Raw genomic sequence first — 22,370 nt, forward strand, 5'->3', positions numbered from 1 at the left:
TGGTGATGGGGATTTCCTCTGTAGCATTCATGGGCAGGGCTCTGGTCTGATAGGCACAAATAACTCTTCTCCCTGGTATTGTTAGAGCTTGCTTACACCTTTAGTGAGCTGGCAGAACTTAGTGCAGTAACAGTAGCACACTTAGTGCATTGCAGACTACAAAGCAACAGTTCATACTAATCCAGGTTCATCTCCTATGTCTGACTTGTGCTTTTCTCTTTAGCGTGTCTTTTGTATTACAGCAGAAAAACGTCCTGATTTCACTGTGGTGCTTATTGCAACCTGCCTCCTGACACTTGACAAAAGCAGTTAGGACAGTGATTATGTTTTCTTGTTTCACAATAAAAGCCTCTTCCTCAACAATTGAGTAAAAATTTTGACAGTCGTCGGCTTTTCAAAACTTGCTACTCATTCCTCAGCGTTCCTAGTCCACAGTAGAGGGCAGTGCTTACACAATGCATGTGCATTCTTGCGAAGAGTTACTCAGTAGCACTTTTGAAACATCAACTAATGCATTGCCAGAACACTGGTAAAATAAGTTACAATATTGGTTTTTGACAGATTCATACTGACAAGGCTACAGTGACCTGTCCAAGGCCAGAGGGGTTGTGTGTATGAGGAAGACAACAGGATCTGATCAAAACCACTCAATTGAAATGGGGAACATGCAGTTTCTAGGAAGACAAAGTCCTAACTGCTTCAAGTCCTGCAGTTCTTGCACAGAGCTATTCTCTGAAACCACCCTTTATTCATGGTTTCTCAAGCACGTTGAGCAAAATGCTACTATCACAGTATATCTGTAGTGACTTCGCATATTTCTTCAGTGTAGTCATTTTCCAACTGACTGCGTGCATGATTCCCTTGTAAATTCAAGTTAACAGAAACCTCACAGGCCACAAATAACTGGGAACAGGACCCTCTGCTGTCTTTCACCTTACACAGTCATTTCCATGGGCTGCCAAAGAGCTTTCTCACGAAGTATTCTTTCTTCAGAAACTGACAGCTTGTCTACCATGTATGCCTGTTTAGTGGTTCTCCAGTTTGACTCATTCATGGGGTTGTGGAGGGAAGTGTGTGTTGAAATATCCTACTTTGACATTTTCCAAATGAGGTTTTATTGCTGGCTTGAAATGCTTCATTGTGTCTGAAAAATATTACCCCATACTACAAAGGGGGACTGAAAAATTTGAAAGAAGAAAAAAATTGTTGGAAATGGTAGAAACAAAATTTTCCAGTTCAACATGATTCAAAATATTTTGGGGACTTGCCATTTTGATGGTTTTATCCTTTCAGGAACCCTGAATCCATTTATAAGTACCCATTCCCTATCCTGCTTTGATGGCTGAGGGAGATGGGTATGAAATGAAACTCAGAATGCTGTCGGTCCCATTCTCTGCTCTGCATAAAGCATGTTGTTTTGTCTTCATAAGTATTCTTAAGTATATTCTTTTACAGCACAAGGGAGTGTATGCATGAATTGCCTGGCATAGGATCATTCCTTAGGCATTTTTACCACAGGTTGTTCTGTTTGACTAATAGGATCATGGAGGCAAAAGGGATGTAGAAGGCCACAAACGTGTTACATGTCAGTCTTCCTGGAAGGGATTTTGAGGTGGAAGCTGGCTGCAAACCTTATATGCTGTGAGTGAGATATGAGAGGCCTATTTTATAATTGCAATAATGAAAAGAGCTAGATAATGACTTCATATGGTGATTTAGTTCTATTGCATTTATACAGGAGTGTTTATAAGAAAGTAAGATGTTTGGAACTCTTTGCTTGTAAATGCAAGGTAAGAATCTACCAGGTAGCTTTCACTAGACAGAATTTTTGCACAAAAATCTTGGATACCTCCATTGCTCAAGCTGAAGTGCTAGATCCAAGTTTTCAATAATTACAGATTACTTGGGGGAATCTAGATTTCACTCCCATATAAACAGGTGATGTGGAATTTACGTGGCAAACCTGGGCATCCAATACCCTGGAGGCACTCTAGATCATCCCTTCCAGCTGCTGCTTTTGAACAATATATTATAGCCAATATCTCAGATACCTTAAGGCATCTCAAATAGATCTAAATATCAGTATGGAGGGCCTCCTAAATTAAGTCCACACTGATCTTCCTGAACATTACCAGGAAATAAAAATCTACAAAGATATCTCAATATTGTGAGGCTGCACCGCAAATCCACTGTCCAGTTCTGTACCCCTCACTACATGAGGACATTGAGGTGCTGGAGCATGTCCAGAGAAGGGCAACGGAGCTGGTGAATGGTCTGGAGCACCAAGTCTAATGAGGAGCAGCTGAGGGAGATGGAGTTGTTTAGCCTGGAGAAAACGAGGCTCAGGGGGGACCTTATGACTCTCTACAGCTACCCAAAAGCCACGTCGGGGTCAGTCTCTTCTCCCAGGTAACAAGCAATAGGACAAGACAAAATGGCCACCCAGGGCAGTGGTGGAGTCACCATCCCTGGAGGCATTTGAAAGATGTGTAGATGTGGCACATGGGGACACGGTTTAGTGGTGGGCTTGGAAGTCCTGGGTTAACAATGAACTTGATGATTCTTAGAGGTCCTTTCCAACCTCAGCGATTCTTTGGACATACAAAGCAGAGGCACTCAGAATCAGTACAATTCACTCGAAAAATCTTAGTGTCTGCACAGATTAAACTATCAGCACTATATGTTTGTTACTGTTGGGCCTAAGAGCTGCTAGGATGATAACAAGGAAGTGTAAGAACAAGAAAGATGTCATGGTTACAGAAAGAAAGCTTGATGACGGCAGCATAACCACTGAGGAGTTTTGTAGTTTTGTGTGTTGCCCAGTGGTAGGCTGGCACTTAGTTGTTTTCTTCTTCAACACGGGTTAGCAGCTCATCAGAGAAAGCACACAAGAGCTAGACAGCATGATCCAAAAAAACAAAAACACAAAGGGGTACTTTTTTAACCTCAGCTTCTTCTGCTTTATCACCTACATAACCGCAGCACAGTTTTGCATCTTCTCTGCCGGTTCCCAGGAGAGCAGCTGCTTTACTGTAGTGTAACCTTGCTTACTTTCCTGGTACCTTTAGCTTCTCTCTGCTCACTTCTCTTCTTTTTCAGATCCACTTCCACCCCACATATTATGAACGTAAAAACTTCTGTCAGTCGTTTCTAACAAACAGTCTAGAATAAGTCTTCATCTTGGGTCATCTCTCAGATCGACTTTTGGGTCATGTTTGCCCATTTATGATGCTTTTGTCTTTTCTTCTACTTTTGCAAGTTTTAAAGGTTAGGAGATTTTATCAATGAGACACCTCACAGTTGTATAGTTATTGAGCAATTTAACTTCAAATAGACTTATAAAATGTTGCAAGCTAATATTGTACTTCTTGTTGTCATCTACTTCTCTTTGTGATGCCTATACACTTCCAAGGAAATCACTGGAATTTCACGACATGTGAGAGATGTATCTTGGTATGTAGCCTATCACCAGGGTAATAAAACTGGTTCACAGTTTTACTGAGTCCTTCAAAGTGGCATCATGTATATTTTCAGTTTTGGATGAATGCATGTGCTTACAGTCACAACCACCCAATATCCATTGGTGGATCCTTGGGGGGATCTTGAGATACAGATAGAATTTTCTACAGTCACCTAATGTGCACGTAACCTAACAGTTGTCTACTTTGACATGAAAAAGCAAATTTGAATGCAAGCCATTTTGGCCAATTCTGAAAACATGTTCTATAACCGTAAAAGATTTTCAAGCCTACTTGTTGCCCCTGCACAGCTGCTGTCAGGACAGAGAGCAAATTTGTTCCTTGCCCAACCAACTACTTAGTGATTCTCTGTAGGCAACAGCTTCCCAAGTGCTATAAAATCTCTGTACTGGCTCTACAAAGCCATCTTCTCTGGAGAGTCGTAGACTGGAGCATGGCCCAGGGAGTGTAGCAGTGGATGAACGTACAGGTAAGTGCAAGGTTACTCCAAACTAAGAGAATTAGATGGTCCTTCTGCTAACTGTGGGTACAATGCTCCCATGGCAAATACAGTTTACTCAGGGTCCTGTGTTATAACTCTGGTAGGTAGATACAGCATTTTGTTATTACCTCTGCTATTCTGGTGAGGAATTTCAGAGCCAAGTTTCCCACTACAAAAGTCAGAGATACACAAAGTCTGATAAACTGCATGTCTCACATGTGTCCATTTTTGCATCCTGTGCTGAACTTAGTTGTGGAGAAGGAGCTCATCAGCTGCATGATACTAGTAAATTTATGCACTTTATAATTGAAGAAACTGTTTATTTTACACAGAATACAGGGGAAACAAAGAGTACCCCAGAAATTGTTTGAAAAGAGGCACTTTTATCAGTTACATGGTGTGAAGACCCGCAAAGGGCTAATGGAGGCAAGGTGTATAATCCCAAATATTTAGTTGATTCAGCAGATGAAACAGCTTGTTGTGAGCCTTTATTTCCATGTGTATGGGCAGTCTGGATGTTTATGTATAATTCATGTGTGTCTTATGTATAATTGTATAATTCAACAGTGTCCTACTTTGAGATGTCAATACAGAACAATATTGATGATATTCTCTGAAAAACTTTGAGTTGCAAAAAAAAGGTACTATATTGGGGGTTTATATTGTTTTATTTCTAATACTCATGGATTATCTGAATTCATATTAGTACCTATTTTTTCCTTTAATTTTGTCCATCTCTGCTTCCTCTTGCAGCAACTGTCATCAAAATTTTCTTTGTGCTGCTTCAGATAAGTAGTTTTTTTACTCCATCTCTTTAAGGAACTCTGTTTTTCATTTTCACATTAAAACAGCATTGGAATTAACAAAAGGCTTTAGTTTTCCAAGATGTGGCACATACTGTCTCAGTTCCCTGGTGCACTCACACTAGAATTTAAGTTGGTGTGTCTAAGCAGCGTTGTTAATACTACCCCTTAATATATTCTAGGGGAAATTTAGAGCACCTTAGAATAATTTGGGAAATCACTTATGTTTTAGCCCATGAGAAATTACACCTGTTGCCCTAAAGTCTGTTATGTAAATTCTATATTTGAAGCTGGAAACTAAACATGAGCTAAATCTGTATAACATTTTAAAAGAATACTTCCTTGATTTTGCTCTCTATGCAAACTCTTTGACTTCATTTCTTCTTTGTGATTAAATGTTGCTTCTAATCATGAATATCATACAGATACTAAACCTAAACAAATTGAAAAAAAAGTCTCTAAAGAGCTCACCTTTACAATGTCTAACCAGAGATTTTGGCCCAAATCATCAGCTAGATCATCATAAAGTTGTTTCCCTGACCTTAAAGAAGCTATGACAGTTTATACATTCTAAGAACTTCTCATTTTATTATGAAGAGATTTTACCCCATCCATCTTTGAAAAACCCTATTCTTTCTAGTACTTACCTATAAGTCAAATTTCAATCCTATAGTCATTTAGTTTACCCTTTCTCCACCCCCATCCACCTTTTAACTGTTTCCTTTAGCACTCCAAATATTCCTAGATACACTGGCAAGGTTCATTGGTTAGCAACTCACCCGGCAAATTCTAATCTTCCATCAACAGCCCCACCAGTAATTGCAGGAATGCATGGGTAGGTATGAGTTATATTTCTCAGCTTGTTCAGAAAAATTACAGGAAAAATTGTAATTGCATTTATTTAGTTAAAGAACAATTAAATGTAAGACATGACATTTTATTGGCTTAAAAAATACAGAACAGTTGGGGTTGGATCCCACCACATTATTATCATGCATATCTGAAGTCCTTTTGAGGTTTTAGAATTTTCTGGAACGTGGTAAGTTATGTGTTGGGGAGGTGACCTTTTTTTTTAATGGCAAATCTCTCTGTTTTTTCAAAAAGGCCCATGAATGTCAAAGTTATCAATTCCCAAAAGAAAGCTATGCGGAGTTTCTCAGTTAGTCTTGGCAGACTTATGAAACAGGTATTTGCTATGAAAAAATGGTTGTTAAAAATGGCTGGGTTGACTTAAAAGGCAGTGAGAAGCAAAGTCATGCCATGCCAGCAGACTGATGCAGCCTGGGACCCTGTGACCATGAAATCATCATAGCTCCCCATCACTGTCATGGCTGCCTCATGAAGTGAATTAGTCATCTTTATTCTCTCTTGCTCTTCCATACAAGGCTGGTTAAAACTGTGGGCCAATATAAGTATTTAGATGTCTAACTTGTTGATTTCAAAAGACCTGGACACTTCAAGACTGCTGAAAAATCCTTTTCCTTTTGTTAGCATGAAGAGCTTCTGATGCTGGCAAAGGACTAACCTAGCCTTTCTCACAGTAGCTTCAAAACAGCTTAGTAACTTTGTTTCACCTCTCTCCTTTAGGATTTTGTGCTTTAGATTCTGCTTTCTTGTTATCTGTAATGATCTAGGATATGGTGACACTATCCTGAGTTTTCTTAGAAATTTATCTTCTCATTGAACTTTTAATTGGCCTTAGCATTCTGTTCACAACACAACACATTCTTTTTCAGCACTGTCAGTGAAAAGTATGAAGAAAAGGCTCGAGGAGATTTAAGGAGCTGCATGGCTTTTTAAGAATTCACCTTGTCAAGAGTTTCACCATTCTGATGAATGCCCTGACTGACTTACTTTTCTGCTGCCCTCCATCCAGTCACCTCTGCTCTTTTTCTCTTGTGGTTATACTCGGAAAATAGGCAGTCACCTGTAGTCATGGGCTGCTGTTGACAGGGAATGGAAAGATGCAACAAAGTCCTGAGTCCCCACAGTCTAATAAAGCTGAACTCAAAGCAACCTGATGCAACACTAATATGCTTGGAAATGTCACAGACAAATAAAACAGGCAAAGGCATCTTAGCAAAAATCATTGAGACACTTCATTCAGGTACCAAAATTCAAGAGCAAAAATGACAGGTGCCACTGTGATATGAAGAAAACACATCAGTTACTTCCTTTTACTTTACACAGATATCACTGTGGGTGCAGTTCACAGTGGAGGAATTTTCTTCATTTTTAGTGGATAGCAAGAACAGGGTCCTCATGCTGTGCTAATGGACACTTTCCAGAACTAGGACAGAATCTCCTGACATTTTCGAAGAAGGTTGTGTAGAAATAAACTAGCAAGCATAATCATATCCAGAGATTGCAGAGCAGGTTTTGCCACCCTTTGCCTGAGGTGTATGGTACATTTCCCTGAGGAGGTGTATCTCTGATAGCAAAACTATAATAGTTCTATGGTCTTACTTGTTAGTGTTCACTGAGCTAAGATGGAAGGTTCTAGTCCTTCATGAAACTGCTATATAAAACTATGATGGATGCTGAGAATCTCCCCTCAACATTAGTTACTGATGCCCATAAAAGAGAGATGCTTAACATTTGATTCCTTCCCTTTATAAAATAAATTATAAAAATTCCCACTGATTTCAGGGGTCACAGGTCAAGCTAGACTATAGTGGAGGGGTGAAGAGAAGAGAAATTATTCCTGTAATTTGGAGTCAGACATTTGCCTCCATGTGCTTTTGATGTAGGACGTGATCCCATCCTCACCATTTTTGCAATGGTGGCCCCTTTTTTTGTCTCTTTGCTCATTCTCAAGCAATGATTGTAATAATTTCTCAGAAAGTAGCGATTGCATGTGGTGGATGTTTATAGCTGCTGTCTACATCATATGGTCAGTGTCCTGAAGACAACTACAGGTATCAAAGGGAGTCTCTTGTCTACTGCTAACCTGATCTAATAAATATTCCTGTCAAAAGTATCAGCAATGTCAGATAGACCAGGCAGCATGCAACCACTTCTGCACTGTATTTCTATTGCACAGTGCTCTCACAGGACATGCAGCAAAATCCTGTACACCAGTGTCAAGCACTCTGAAGTCAACAGGATTGTATAGGACATGAAACAGTAGAAATAAGTTTTTTTTCATCTTTGAATATGAGTAGCGTTTTTATATGTCAAGCTTTATTGATACATTTTTACTGTATTTTTATTTCCAGGCAGGTAATCTCAAGGTGAAGACAGAAAATTATGTTTGAAGTCCCCTAGAGAAATTGAATTCTGGCAAATTTGCTTAGCTTTTGCATAAGAAGGAATGTTTTATGTGTTGTTTTGTCTTGTGTCCATTGCTACCCGGAAAATACAAATCCAATTGTGCCTTAGGTTGCATGAAAATCTACTGGTTTCACCAGAGTTAATCTAATATAGTGCTAGATTTCGTTTGATTATTGAGAGAAGAGTTTCACTCTTCAGCAAGTTGCTTTGAAGATTCCAAAAGGTATCTCTAGGTCAAAAAATATTTTTTATATGGGGAGTGAGGGAACATAAATCTCTGTGGTCAGTTCTGTGTCAACCATGAGAACTGGGCATCTAAAGCAGACATGTGACAGTGCTAACAAAGTCTTTTTAGAAGGCTTGAAAGCCAAATCTCCAGCATGATCTTCAGGCACCACAGGGTCTTACATGCTTGAAAACATTTGGCATGGTCATGACAGTTCTGCACGTGTACTGTGCAGGTTAGGTGTGAAACAGCTCTGTGTGTGTGTGTGTGTGTGCGTGCTCAAGAAAGGCTGAAGAAGCTCTTCAGGAAGATTTACCCCACTGTTCTTAAGGGGGCTGATTCTAATACTATGGAATATTGCAAATGGTTAATATTCTCTGTGGCAAATGGGCATGTTTGTGAAGAAAGCAGTGAGAGGGAAAAATAATGTTTAGGAATATGAGAACTTGTTTTAGAAGTCTTTTTACTGTCTTCATGTGACTGCAGATACATAGAAAAACATGGAATTTGACTCGTATAAGCACCAAGGACTTTCTTCTCAACTCCAGTTGGTCCTCAGATTTCTTTCAAGGCAGAATAAAAAACTATTATAATTTAGAAAACGTCAGTCCTTTTTACCTGGATAACTGCGAGCCTCGCTGTCTGACAGTGAGGAGGAAGGAAATGTATGAAGATGTGCAGACACTTTAAATACGGAACAAAAAATAATACAGAAGTATGTATTTGTGGTAGTCCTTATTGCATTATTCTCATATTTATGACTTACCAACACTGACAGTTAAAACCATATTAAGAACAAGAAGAGACGTAATTCAAAGTCTTGAAACTTGTCTGTACTAGATTGCTTTGTTAAGTAAGGTTGATAATGATGCTGTAGCTGTTCCATACATTGACAAAAACATTTTGTGTACACAGACACACAAACCTGGACACACATATGTGAATGTATTATCAACTATGAAATCATTACAGGGCAGCAGCCCTTCTCAAGCTATTCTGATTGTGCCTTTCAAAGGTGCTTAAATGTCACAGAATGAGATTTTAACCTTTACCTCTACTGGCTTTATGTGTGTAGTGAATAAAAGGAGCCATGTTACGTTCCCTGCTTTGGAGGCTAATTAAGACTGTGTGCCTTACACCCATGCTTAAATTATTTTATGCTTAATCTGAATAGGGAAAATCTAGACAGAGCAAATAGAGGACCTCTACTGTTTATTTTCTGGTGTTGGTGTAGACAATATGAGGAAGGAGAATGCCAGAGAAAGAGAAGATCAAATGCAAATTTGTCAGTCAGGAAGTTCTACTGTGCTCCAGGTGCCAAAATAGTCCAAATAGTTATTCTAATATGGACAGCCTTGCAGATTCCTCAGAATTTTGTCCTGAGGTCTCTGGTATTATCTGAATACTCTATATTCCTACTCTGTTACCTCTAATGCTTCCTTTTCTCCAGTATAGCCCTCTCCAGGCTTTTAAGGCACGTACATGTGTCAAAATGTTTGTAAGAAGTAGCTTTTTCGCAGCCACTTAAGGGCTTTCTGTGAAGGATTACAAAGTGCACCAATGGTGAAAGACCCTTTCAAGAGTAGACTGAAGACTTATTGGAAATATTGAAAGGTAGGGAAAATAAACCACAGAGCCAAAAGACACAAAATCCTCAGAAAAAACTAACATCCCTTAACAAAGGGATTAGATCTTCAGCAACAATAATGGGAACTAAGCCTCCAAATCCCTGTCATTGCTGTGCAAATCTCAGTCACAGAGGATATACAAGCCCCTAGGGAATGTAAAGATGACAGCTAAGCAAGACGCTAGGGTATACCATTTCTCCTAATAAGACTATAGCAGGCTGTTTTTCCCAAAGTGGGGCAGAAAGATACCAATGCTTGAAATGTCTGACCTACACAGAAACTACTACACTTCTAGCTTTCAGTATTTTCCATGTGCACAAATCAGCAGTCCCAGTTTTTTTAAGAGAAGCTTTCATGCAATCACTTTCTCTGTATACATTAAATTTATACCTATACATGTGCAAAATGAAATCATATGTAGATGTAGAGGAAGGTTGCAACTGGCTTTTGCTTTTTTTTCTTGTCTACTTGGAGCTACACACGTATACAAGCCAGTGAATATTTCAGATGAAAAGAGCCACTTCTGCAAATTTGGCTTATTATGTCCTACCAAATTATTATGCACCATGTAAAAATATTTGCAGATTTGCTACTGGTTACAAAGGCTATGTTGTTCTATGCTTGAGAAAGATTCCAATGAAATCTTTCAGAGCCCCAGTTGTGTAGTGCAAAGAGAGATGTGACATTAGGTACAAAGGTAGAAGTTCTCTTTGTGCAATGCAATGCAGTATCACTGCTATATCTTGAACAGAAGCTTAAATTCCATTCAAACTAGCAGATGAAAACAGATTACATTTTAAACCAGCAGCGGGCTGAGAACGTTGACTGCAAAGACAGATGCCATTGCTCAAGTAAGTTCGGATTGGTTGCTTTATGTATAAAAATATTTAACACATGGCATAATTAATGCATGGTAATCTAAGAATATGGGAGCTATATTTTAAATAGGTGGGTTCTCAGTGGGATAACTCAGCATAGTTTCCTCTAACTTTACAGATTGCTTAAGAGCCAGAATCTCTGGCTCTAATGAGGGATGGTTGTGTCTTAGAAATCCTCTAGATAAATCCAAATTGTGAAAAAATATAAGGATGTTGTACACTTCTTCATACTGGTGGATCAATCTGATAACATTTATTAAGAAAAAAACAGAACTAAACAATGAGGAGGAAAAGCATTTTTAAAGTTGGTTTCTAGTTACTTTCCATTTCTCTGAAAGTTTGAGTAAAGAATAACAATCTCTAGGACTTAAAGACCAAGTGCAAGGGAAATGGGTATCCAAAATTTCACCTAAAATAAAATAAAACAACAATAATCATATTTTCAAACACTTGCTTCCCATTAAGAAGTTCTTATGATTACAAAAATCTATTTTTTTTCCCTAAAATGAAATCTCAAGGAGGGAAAATTTTCATGTAGAAGAACTTAAAAAGTAGTAATTAAAAAATAGGTATGCGACACGCTCAAAATAAGGTCTAGCCCAATTCTACTGGATGCAATGGCATTACTCTTGATAGTAAGGATGGAAGGGGATTCCTGCCACCATGTCCATCCTGTAACTAGTACCAGTTGATTTAATCTGAACCCTTCTAGATTCATGTGATTGATGGTATGATGATCTGGTTACTGCTATTTCAAAATTTTCTGACTCTTCCGCACTACCCTAAAGAGAACTAACCCACACCTCCTCCCCTGCCCCGAATATCCTTTCACTTGATGCAATAGCATATGATATAAAGTATATGTTAGAAATTTTATGAAAGACAGTTGTTATTAAATAACCTGTTTTCCCTCAAGTGGAAACCAGTGAACAAATACTTTAGTTCATGGGCAACTTTTGCTTTCCATGTGTTAAATGCCTTGCTGAATAGGTGGTGTTAATCTGCTTGTGGGGTTCATAAAGCAGTCAAATTTCAAGTCACTAGCAATGATTTTTGGAACTGTTCCTTTGAGAACAGATCCAAAAATCGACAGCTAGACGAACAGGAACAGAGTTGGCTTCCGGTGTGTAGTCAAACCACTGAAAAACAATGCTGCTGTGAGAGAAATGGTTTCCTGGGTAGAATTTAGTTGATTTTCCTCCTACAGTTGTCTAAAGCTTTCTGAAAGTATAGTCCTCTAAAGCAGAGAATTTACACCATGCACAAGTCACTACATTTGCATCTTGTTTCACAGAATTTCTCTTTATAACCAGGAGGCTTTGGAAGTTAAATGACTTGAAGTTGTTTTGTGTAAAGTGGTCGTTGGTATAGTGACCATGCTTTTAATTTGATGTGCACAGTAAATAATCATGACTTAAACTATTCTATTTCTTTCTAAATATCTCTAAATAGTATCTATATACTTTTGTATGCATAGCTACTAAACCCTTTCAAATACATTTATGCATTATGCTGAGTGGATTGATCATAAAGAAGAATTTTGATATGGAAAAATAGGTACAATAGAGCAATTATCATGACTCCAGCTAAAGTTCATATTTTTTAGACTAGATTCTTTTTCCTCTTGCTTCTTTCAGAAATACACATTTTAAAAAATTGGTTTCCTTTGGTTTGTTTGTTATTTTATTCCTAATGCTTCTCATCTGCCATCTAGTAAAGGTCATAGAAATATTAATGTACTTCCAAAGCAAGAGGACGAAAAAGCTTTGCTTTCAACATAGCTTAGAGTATGGGGATGCAAATTGCAAAAAATCAGTGGCCTGTATCTTCTCACAGAATTATTTAGTAATGAATATACCAAGTGAAAGAGAAATGTCTGTTGGATAAACAATACACATAAACAACTTCATGGTAGGAAAATAATATAAGAGGCAGTGGTGATCCTACCCTGAAATCTTGAAAATGACTGGAGAAAATATGATGCTTATAGAGAAGTCAGAAACCAAATGCATTTGATAACTGGAAACTTTGTTTTGTTTTACTGTAGATGGGAGCCTCTTTTATTTGATAAAGTGCAATTAAAACCAGAAAAATATCGTAAGCAAGTAGAGAATTCGTGTTGCTTTTAGAAATTGAGACATTGAGTATGATTTACATGGCGATGCCTGGCAAAGCAGAGGAGAAAACAACGTTTAATTGGAGTATTCCCCTTCACTGGTGGCTAAAATCTCCTTGTTTTGGGTCTCAGCATCTCTTAGCCCTTGCTGTCTTTTCTGCCTCCCCAGCAATGTGGGACTCAAGAGGCCTGACTTACACTTTAGAACAGGAGTCTATGTTTTCCTCAGTGTGCAGAAACACAAAGCAGCCCTTCAAAGTATGTATCAAGCCCTCCCAGAGGAGATTACTCCCACAACACTGACCTGAGCACTGAGACAGGATGGCTGCTTATCCCCTCCTCCATGTCCATTTGCACTTAGAACATGTAATTGCTGGCTTTGCAGTAAGGATTGAGGACACTCCTTCACCCCTTCTTGTGCAAATACCAGCGTGTGACATTTAATGGTGGTAAGTCAAGACCTTGCCTCATATCTTCTCTGAAAAACACCAGCTCTGAGAGCAGCCTTAGGAAATAGTCTGTAAAGGCTGAGAAGGGAAGTAAGTGCCCAAATCATCCCTCATTTACAAAATGTGATTTTCATTGGGGGCTTCTCAGAGAAATAGGAAGCAAACCTAAGTGTAGTTGCTTATGGAACCAGACAAAACCATTGCAGCTGCTCTGTCCTAATTACTTAGTCTAGAAATGAGCATACATAGTAAGTTTATCACATATAGGCCCTAAAAGTCGAAGGCCTTTAGGCATCCCCATTCCACTGACTGGTAGTTTTGCTAGCCTGCGAGGGCAACTTTGGAGCATCACTGATTCAGCAGCTGGTCACACTGGAATGTCATGAGAGGTGCTCCTGTTTATGCTGCAAGCCTCTTGGCAGTATGTATCCATATCTATCTTATTTATAGATAGAGATATCTGCTGCCATTAAAAAGATAATAATCAGCTTCCATCTTCAGATAAAAGGCATTGTATGGCTCCTTGTTGTCATCCTGCATGAAACAAACCTGTATGTGTAAATTACATGTACACTCATTACCTTAGGATTTTGTCATGAACTCCAGCATTCTCAGAACTGGAATAAACAATGAATGTCTCTCAGCTTATTGCTGGCTCTCAGTTTTAGAACAGCATAGCCTTGCTGAATCCTGTAGTATAAACCTTCTCATTGATATTTATGTCCTCTAAAAACCCCGTAGAGCACTCCCTCAACATCACTTAAGCTAGTTAACTGTTTCATTTCTGGTATGAAATCTAATGTGCAAATACTGCACTTATTCAATAAATATTGCAGTTTTTCAATAAAGTAAGAATGCATTTATTAAACCCATTAATTTCCTTCAACAAGAGCCTTTGAGTATTCAGTGAATCCACTACTTTAAGTTGAAAAATTATTCTTAGACTTTCTCCTTAAAAACTGAACCAAGTTTCTTACAGGACCTCTATATTTTCAAAGAAAGAATGTCCAGTGTATTCTGCATGAAGTAAAAGTAAAGCTCTCAGCTGAAAACACTCCTTACAGCTTTCTGTCATGTTCAGTTCACCAGTCACAGCCAGTCAATTCAAGATAAAAAGCCTACCCAAGATCAGAAAAAAGTCCTGTTCAGTTAACCAGGTACAGACCTAATTTCCAATTTACCTACATCATGCTCTCAGTTCTCTTAACCTTTGTCTGCTACACACACACTCCTTTAGTACAGGATAAGAGATCCTTGCTTTGTAAAAAAAGTAATAATATCAAGGAGGAAAAGGGATAGACAAAACCTAAGTGCGCCTCCTATTATTTTTATTGAAATTAAAATGTGAGCTAGTTTCTTTTCCCACAGGCTCCAAGTTGCTCTTGCTATTTCTCTGTCTAATTCTAACACTAACCTGAAGACCTATTACTGTGAAATCTCATAGAACTTCCTAGGCTCATTTACATTTTTTTTTCTGACAGCCTTGCATGAAACAATTAAATAATTTGGGTAAGCAGTCACCCCAATCAAAATATTTTCCAGTTAATTAACAGATTAGATATCAGTGAAAAAAAGCATATAATTGTATTAGCCACTATCAGTTTGAAAGAGTAAATATTCTAGTATGTACACATCTCAGATAATGACAAAACCAGCAGGCTGTAGATCAAATTAATTTACACTTAAAATAATTAAAGAATAAAGGAGAAATGATTGAAATTACTGAAGATTTTGTAGAAGGCAAGCCACAACACAAATGCAAGTGATTAAAAAGAAAAGCTTTAATGACAATGTCCAATGACTTCAGTGCTATGTAAATCAGGCTGCAGCTTTCCAATGGCTAAAGATTCAGTGCAAGGAAGGCAATATATGCCTAAACCAGAAATCAGATGGGATTTAATTATTCAGATAAAAGCCTGAGGTTAATTCTCCTCCCCACGATATGCATGAAGCTGCACAACTTCCAGCACATCCTGAGGCTGCTACTTTGGCCTGAAAGTTGCCTAGACACTGAGGCTGTGACCATACTGCTGAATTAAAATACATCAAGAGCCATTTGATGGCACTTGGGTCAAGAATGGCAAATATCCATACTGTTGACAAGACTCCAAAGCAAGGGTGCCACAGATAAGAAGAATTGATAGTTTCTGCCAATTTTGAAATTTATGTCTGAGATATTTTTCAGTGTGTGAAGAAGAATGCTGTTTAGCATGAAGCAAATATAGCATGAAGGCTAAAAATCGAATGGTAGAGCTGGTCCTGTTGTATAGCCAGGAACAGTCTCCAGTGGCGTTTAATTAGCTCACATAGACAAAATTGCAGAAATTTGCTTCAGATCTTGCACAGTTACCTGATAATGTGCATACATAAGCCAGATGAAGTTCCAGAAACGAACAATGATAAAGAAGCTGTTTTCCCAAGGAGCCTGTCCCCTGAGGACTAGGATATGTCCTTGGAAAGAAGAGATATGGATAGGACTCAAAAGTGCAACGGGAATAAGATGGCCATAAGTCTCAGAAAAGAATCATGGCATCATAAAAAAATGTAGTTTGGAGAGGAACTCTGGAGGTCATCTGCATAAACCCCAAATTTGCAATGAGGCCAATGGTGAAGACAAAGCATTTTGCTCAGGCCTTGCCCAGCTGGATTATGAAAATTCTCCAAGAATGGATACTCCACAACCTGTCTGGGCAACATGCCCCAATTCTTCCCAACTCTACTTTTGAGTGCATTTTCCTCTTAGTGCCTTTGTTACAGTTTGTGACCATTGCCTCCTGTCACTTGGCATTGAAACATCTCACAGAAACATCTGGCGTTGTCTATTCTGTAACCTACTACACCCTCCCATCTGTCTCCTTTCCTTCAGGGTAAAGTAACCCAGTTCCCAAGTTCTTAGATGATGTGATCCAGCCCCACAACCACCTCTGTGGCCCTCCTCTGGACACCCCTGGTTGTCAGTAGTAACCTCCCCTATCTCCAGGCATCGTATGGTTTATCCAACCTAGCTGAATCCTTTAAGCCAGGAGATTAATGAACTTCCATACCACATAAAGGAGACGTGGGAAGCAGGAGGAAAGAAGGGGAAGTAGTTTCCCAAGTTCTTTTTGATTAGAAAGACTCTTGTAGATGTTTTTTTTTTGTTGTTGTTGTGAAGTATATGCTCCTAGTATAAATAGGGTTTTATACAGACATGGTAAATCTGCTAGTGCACATATATGTATGCGTGTGTGTGCTTATGTACAGATGTGTATGTGTTTATCTCCCACTGTCTGGGTTAAAGTGGCTACACACCAAGTGCTTCAGACAGCCCAGCTTCAGGTTTTCACCTGCACCTGCTGTTCCTGCCTCTGTTTAGGCACCCTTCCCCACATTCCCTCTGTTTATATTAGGGATGTGGCTTTCCCTATGAGAGAAGGTTACCTCAAAATTTGACCTTGCGCTACCTTCAAGGTACTTAGGCTTTTTCTGTTTTGCCCCCAAGCAATATATTATAAGAGAATTTACTTACATACTTGTTTTTGCCCTGCTCTGAGAGCAATATGGTACTTTACAACCCTAACCCTCCTTTCTTAGAGGCAGCTTGGTAACATGGATGAGATTTTTATCCCAGACAGGGTGTGAGTTGACTTGCAACAACTAACCTGCCTCCATATAACACTTGCTGGCAGAGTGCTGTGAATTGCTTTTATATCAACTACTCCTCACTCTAATTTACCTTTCAAGTGGGCTAATGAAATGCATTGCTACAGTCCGTCTGTCTTTAAAAATAAAAACCCAACCCACTACCCCAATTCTGCAGTACAGAATAGCAGAGAAAAAGAACCTAATATGACAGAGACAGGCTCCCATCATATTTGTAAAACTTTCCTAGGAAGGAAATCCTGTCAATTTTCAAAAGTTCCTCATCTATCCAGACATTTCATTTAGACCTGTGTTTTTGTGTATAATAAATTGCTTCTAGTTGGCTGAAAATCATTTTTAGCTCTTATCTCTGTGATCGGTTACCCCTGCTGTTCTTTAATGGCCTTCACCTCATTATGCAACTAGTCATTAAAAGCTTAGTATCCAGTACAATGGTAGCTTATGTAAAGTGATCTATGAGAGCTTTATATAGGCTTACCAGCCGCAGCCTTAATTTTACTCATTCGTCTTAATTTTTTGTAATCATTTTTTGTAAAAAGGGTATAATGTCAGGCATGCTTCCCTGCGACTGACAGATCCAATCTAGCAGATAATTACCATAAGGAAATTGATGTTTTAGTGTGCAGGGGAGAATTTAATTTACTCAGACATCCTACAGTACAATGCATTCCAAAAGATATGAGGATTTAAGTTTTTAAGAAATTAAATTTCACTATTTAACATGATTACTTATGTTGAACATCATTAACTAGCTTTTTTTTTAACTGTTTGATATAATTACAAGAACAGTTATTTGGTCTAAAATCCAAAGTCATCTTTAAATAAGGGTTAAGGATCCATGAAGTACAGAAAAGGTTGCATTCTTTCTCTCTCCCTCTCCAACACCAGCCTTCCAGCAACAGCATTAAAAAATCTATAGAGATTAACTGAGCCAATGTACGAACTGTAGAGCTTTTTCCAATGATGTTTTAATAGATACTTTGTTATCAGCCCATTCCACCTCAACTCCAGCGGTCAGGAAACTCTTTAGTCCTATTCACAAATACAAATTGCCTATAATGTTTCAAAATGATAGAACCATGAAAGAGTTGTGGATATCCCAATTAAACAAGGTGATTAATTTATGTTTAATTCGGTCCATTTGATTACTTTAATTGAAATCTTTGTGATTTAGAATTGGATTAATTTAATTAATCTCTATAAAACTGTTTACCCTCCATGAGAAGGCATTATTTCTAACATACAGCATGTGTACCTTGCAAGCAGAACACACAAAGCACAACCAGGAAGGCCCAAAAGGCTGGGTCTTTTGAAAAATAAAATTTTTTAATCTTGAAAAGCCTTCTCATATAAAGTCCAGAAGCTTTGCTTGTTCACTAAACTTCCTTATTAGTAATAGTTGAACCAGAGAACTAGAGCAATGGAATTTTATAAGCCTTCTCTTTTTTCTCATTTGCTTGTTTGAAGTTTTGCTAAATATTTTAAGACAACTTTTCCATGTTTCATTTTTTCATGAGGTTTGTACAGTCAGAGAACAAAAAATACAAAACTGTCAAGAGTGTGTGACAAATACTTGTAAGATGCCAGATCTGTCAATAGAATTTGAATAGCATGTGCCCAACTGTTGTACAAACAGAGCTAATGCTGATTTAAAATATTCTCTTATGACTCACTTTTCATTCTGGATTGAAGTGCCCTCTCCAAAGATGGGAAGCTCCTATCACATGATGTTCTAGGAATTATGCTGGTCAGAACCTTGACTGATACCCACTAGGGGCACAGTCAGGACAGCGGATCTTCGCTTCAGCCTGAAACTGGAGAAAATTCACGGGCTACTAACCATCCATGGTCTGATGGCATGGTACAGAGGACTTCTGCTCAGATAGCATTTTCTCTTATTCTTTATTATTTAAATAAAAGACACTAAAGCCAAAGAAAGAATTATTTTAGTATGGATAGAATAAGACCAATTATTGGTGCTTCAGATAATCTACTCGAAAATAACTTCTCTGTCTTTTTTGAAACAGCTCTGTAAAAGGCATGTTTTTTGTATTTGCAGAAGAGAAGCTAAGAGACTGCAAATAGAAGGAGGGAATTATGTGACTCAGTATTATTTCTAAAATTAAATGTAAAATTGTGCCATTTTTAGTTAAAACCAGAGATACACGACGTAAAATGGAAAGAGCACTATGTCAGTAATGACATCAGTGCTAACTCCAAATTAGTTGTTTTTAAGAAGAACTGTGCTCATAAGAATGCCCCAAAATGCAGAGAAGAGCCAGTCAATAACACCGGAAGTAAGCGGATATGATGAATCTGAAGGGACTGCATGTCACTGAAGCCAACATCTCTCCCAGGTCATAGCTTACCTGGGGATGACAGGAGGGAAGTAAGAGGGAGTAGCAGTGGCTATAGCAGACATTGCCTGCTGGCATGCTGTCTTGAGCAATTTCTATTCCAAGTGATTAGGTCCACTTACAATGGAAAATATTTTCTGAGTTTTTAACCATAATCAATCTTCTGCTAGCAAAATCTTTCTACAGAAATTCTTAGGAAATTAGAAAAACGGTAGTTTAAAAGGAATTATTTCTCTTTCTGAAGCTTGCCAAAGATTCACCACCTTGCATAAAAATTCCTTGCTCTGAGAAAAGAAAGAAAAGATCTTGCCTGCTAGATATTTGCCTGAGCTTGGCTTGTCTGTGATTAGGGCGGGGCCTTGGCGTCTGAGTAGATGAGCAGCTGGGCAAGCTACATTCAGCATCTGTGCCAAAATAACAAGGCCTTCCTCCCATAGGTGTTTGCAGTCTTTAAAAAATCACAGTCCTAAAACTTTCAAAATAAGTAGAGGAAAAATTATAAAATTCAATGGGCCTTCAGTCAGTGACCCTGACTGTACTTTCTGAACCATTGCCTACCTTAGGCAGTCTAGACAGGAATTTGGCTGGTGTGTGACAGACATCCCAGCTGTGCCTTTGCCAGGCACTGCATTGCCTCCCCTCAAAAAACCTGATTCTCAGTAGGTACCTTGCAAACTTACATATACAGTATCTGTACGGAGAACACACTCTTGTGCATAATCATGAACGTTTTTACTGTATGTATGCATGTATAAACAGATATTTAAAAGGATACTTAGTGTCTAAAGTATGTACTTTGTACACTACATATATACGCGAGCATATAAACCCACACTTCAGCTGTTTACCAAAGCATGCAGATACATTCATGTTGCTGTGAAATCCAACACAGCAGCCATCAAGCATAGGCAATATTATTCTCTTTTACAAGATTCTTTTCATAATGATTGTTTTACACCATCCCCAGAGCTGTGAAAAAGCAGTGAAATTTTTTTTATTCTGTTTTGAAGTGGGGTTCGTTCGGTTTCTTTATGCAGAGGAGTGTGTTTTCCTTTTCTCTTATTCTCAGAAGACAGTTTTACCTCAAAATTCCAAAAAATTGTAGCTTCATGCAGAGAGCAGGCATGGAAATTTTTACCCTGAAGGGTAAAATTTTCATGATCAGTTTAGGTGGGTGACCGAGAAAAGTGGGTTAGAGTGGAAATTATTGCACAACATTGACAGAGACACGTAGGGGGATGCCACTTCTGTCATAGATTAGTTTATTAATGAGAGCATGTAGCAGGCTATGCTGTATCCTTTTGTCATCTAGCAAAAAACCTAACTTCCATTGAAACACCATCAGAGACAATTTTTTAAAGTGGTAGATGCTCTTGTCTCTTTTCTTCCTTTGTATTTGTTTTTGTTTTTGTTTTTCTTAAAGAGCGAGCAGTTTGATGTCACTCTTTTTAGTCAGAGAAGGAAAGATGACATCCCCTACACCTCTGCAGAGCTGGGACCAGACCAGCAGAGATTTCCCTGGGAGACCTGAGCCTCACCTTTCTGCCTGAGGTCTTTGAAGATCTGAAGTGTTTAGAAGACATCAGGATATAGTTCACAAAACAACCCCACAAAATAAAAACATGTGGTTCAGGATGCTCTTTGGCTAGAGCTGCACATGACTGTCACTGCACACTGCGGGCAGCCATGAACATGTCTGAAGGAAGCACCATTTTGCATGGAAAATGGATTTTAAAGCAGATTTGGAAACTACGAGAGAGTTGCCTCTCACTCAGGAGAGAAGGGCAGACAGCGTCTCATCTTGCTTCTTTATGAGGAGACAGCAAATACACTGACTCTAGGAAAAGCACCTGGAAATGGCGGGCCTCCCTGCCTGTCTGCCATGCCGTAGGCACACATCCAACCCCACAGGGCTATGGCTCCTGGGAAGGTGTTGGGACAAGCACACAGCCCTGACAGTGACATTTCGCCACCTCGGGGGCAGTACCCGACCGGGCACTGCAGCCCTGCCTGGGCTCTCCCGTTGTCCTGGGGGCAGCCATTTTGCAGCGCTGACAAACCCTGCGCTGGTAATTCTTTTCCTCCCTCAGGGAGCTCCCATAAAATGATGTCAGACCACTGACGGGTCTTTATGGGATTTGTTCACCCCTGCACCCACAGGCCAGGGCTCCGCTGCAGGCACCCAGGCAGCCCCAGCTGCCAGCAGGCCCTGAGGGGCAGCAGGTGAGCCCCGGCTGGTCTGTGCTGAGGCGCGGTGCCTCTGGAAAGCAGCGGGCCAGAGGCTTTGTCCCAAGCAACACAGCCCTCCCAGGTGCCCGAAGGTATGTGCTTTATATTGATTTGGTTCGGTGGGTTTTTTTTAAAGTATGGGCTTGTGGAAAGCTTGCTTGAAAATTTATATTAAGTTAGTCTTAAAAAAATTACCACGTAACGGATTCTTCCTTAAGGCTTTCTCCGAGTTAAATTCATTTCAATTCTGGTTTTCTTGTCATTAAGTAAACAAGTTTGATTTAATAATTATGTTTTGTTACAACTGAGGATATCTAATATAGTGGAGGATGGGTTGAGTTTTTCTGTTTGGCTGTGAACCCCGTGTGTTCCCTGGAGCCTCCCACGGTAGTCTTGACCAGGAAGTGTCAGGCAGCGCCGCCATTTTCCAGCGTGGCAGCAGTCGCTGGGCCTCACTCTGTGAATAATTACACATGCACTTAACTTCATCACACTAGAAGTTTCTGTTAATTGCTTATCCCACTAAATATGCACATAAGCAGGCCTACCAAATGGCTATCTCTTTTCCAGATATTTTGACTTTGCTGGAGAGGAAGAAGTAAGACAGAGGGGTTGCCTCAGTGAGGCTGCAGGGTTGCCTGAGGAAAGGGAGCTTTCCCAAGTGCTGGGGAAGCTCAAGACTGGCACGTATTGTTGCTTTCCTTCATGACATTATCACCACAGCCAGGCTGACAAGCCTTTCCATGCCACACAGTCACTCCAACAAAACCTGTCAAAGCGGAATATTCATCAGGGCCCACATTTGACAC

General features: G+C 39.2%; 1 protein-coding gene across 1 annotated transcript in view; it reads left to right on the plus strand.

Annotated features, from left to right (window-relative positions):
- SPATA48 (spermatogenesis associated 48) overlaps positions 1–20,863 on the plus strand; it is a 32,997-nt gene extending 12,134 nt beyond the window's left edge. The window contains 3 exon segments of the mRNA XM_032106511.1: positions 5,491–5,598; positions 5,868–5,949; positions 20,756–20,863. Of these exon segments, the coding sequence (XP_031962402.1) occupies positions 5,491–5,598; positions 5,868–5,949; positions 20,756–20,863 (298 nt within the window).
- Positions 20,864–22,370: the final 1,507 nt, after the last annotated feature.

This window comes from Corvus moneduloides, chromosome 1, assembly GCF_009650955.1.
Source record: "Corvus moneduloides isolate bCorMon1 chromosome 1, bCorMon1.pri, whole genome shotgun sequence".
Taxonomy (NCBI): Eukaryota; Metazoa; Chordata; class Aves; order Passeriformes; family Corvidae; genus Corvus; species Corvus moneduloides.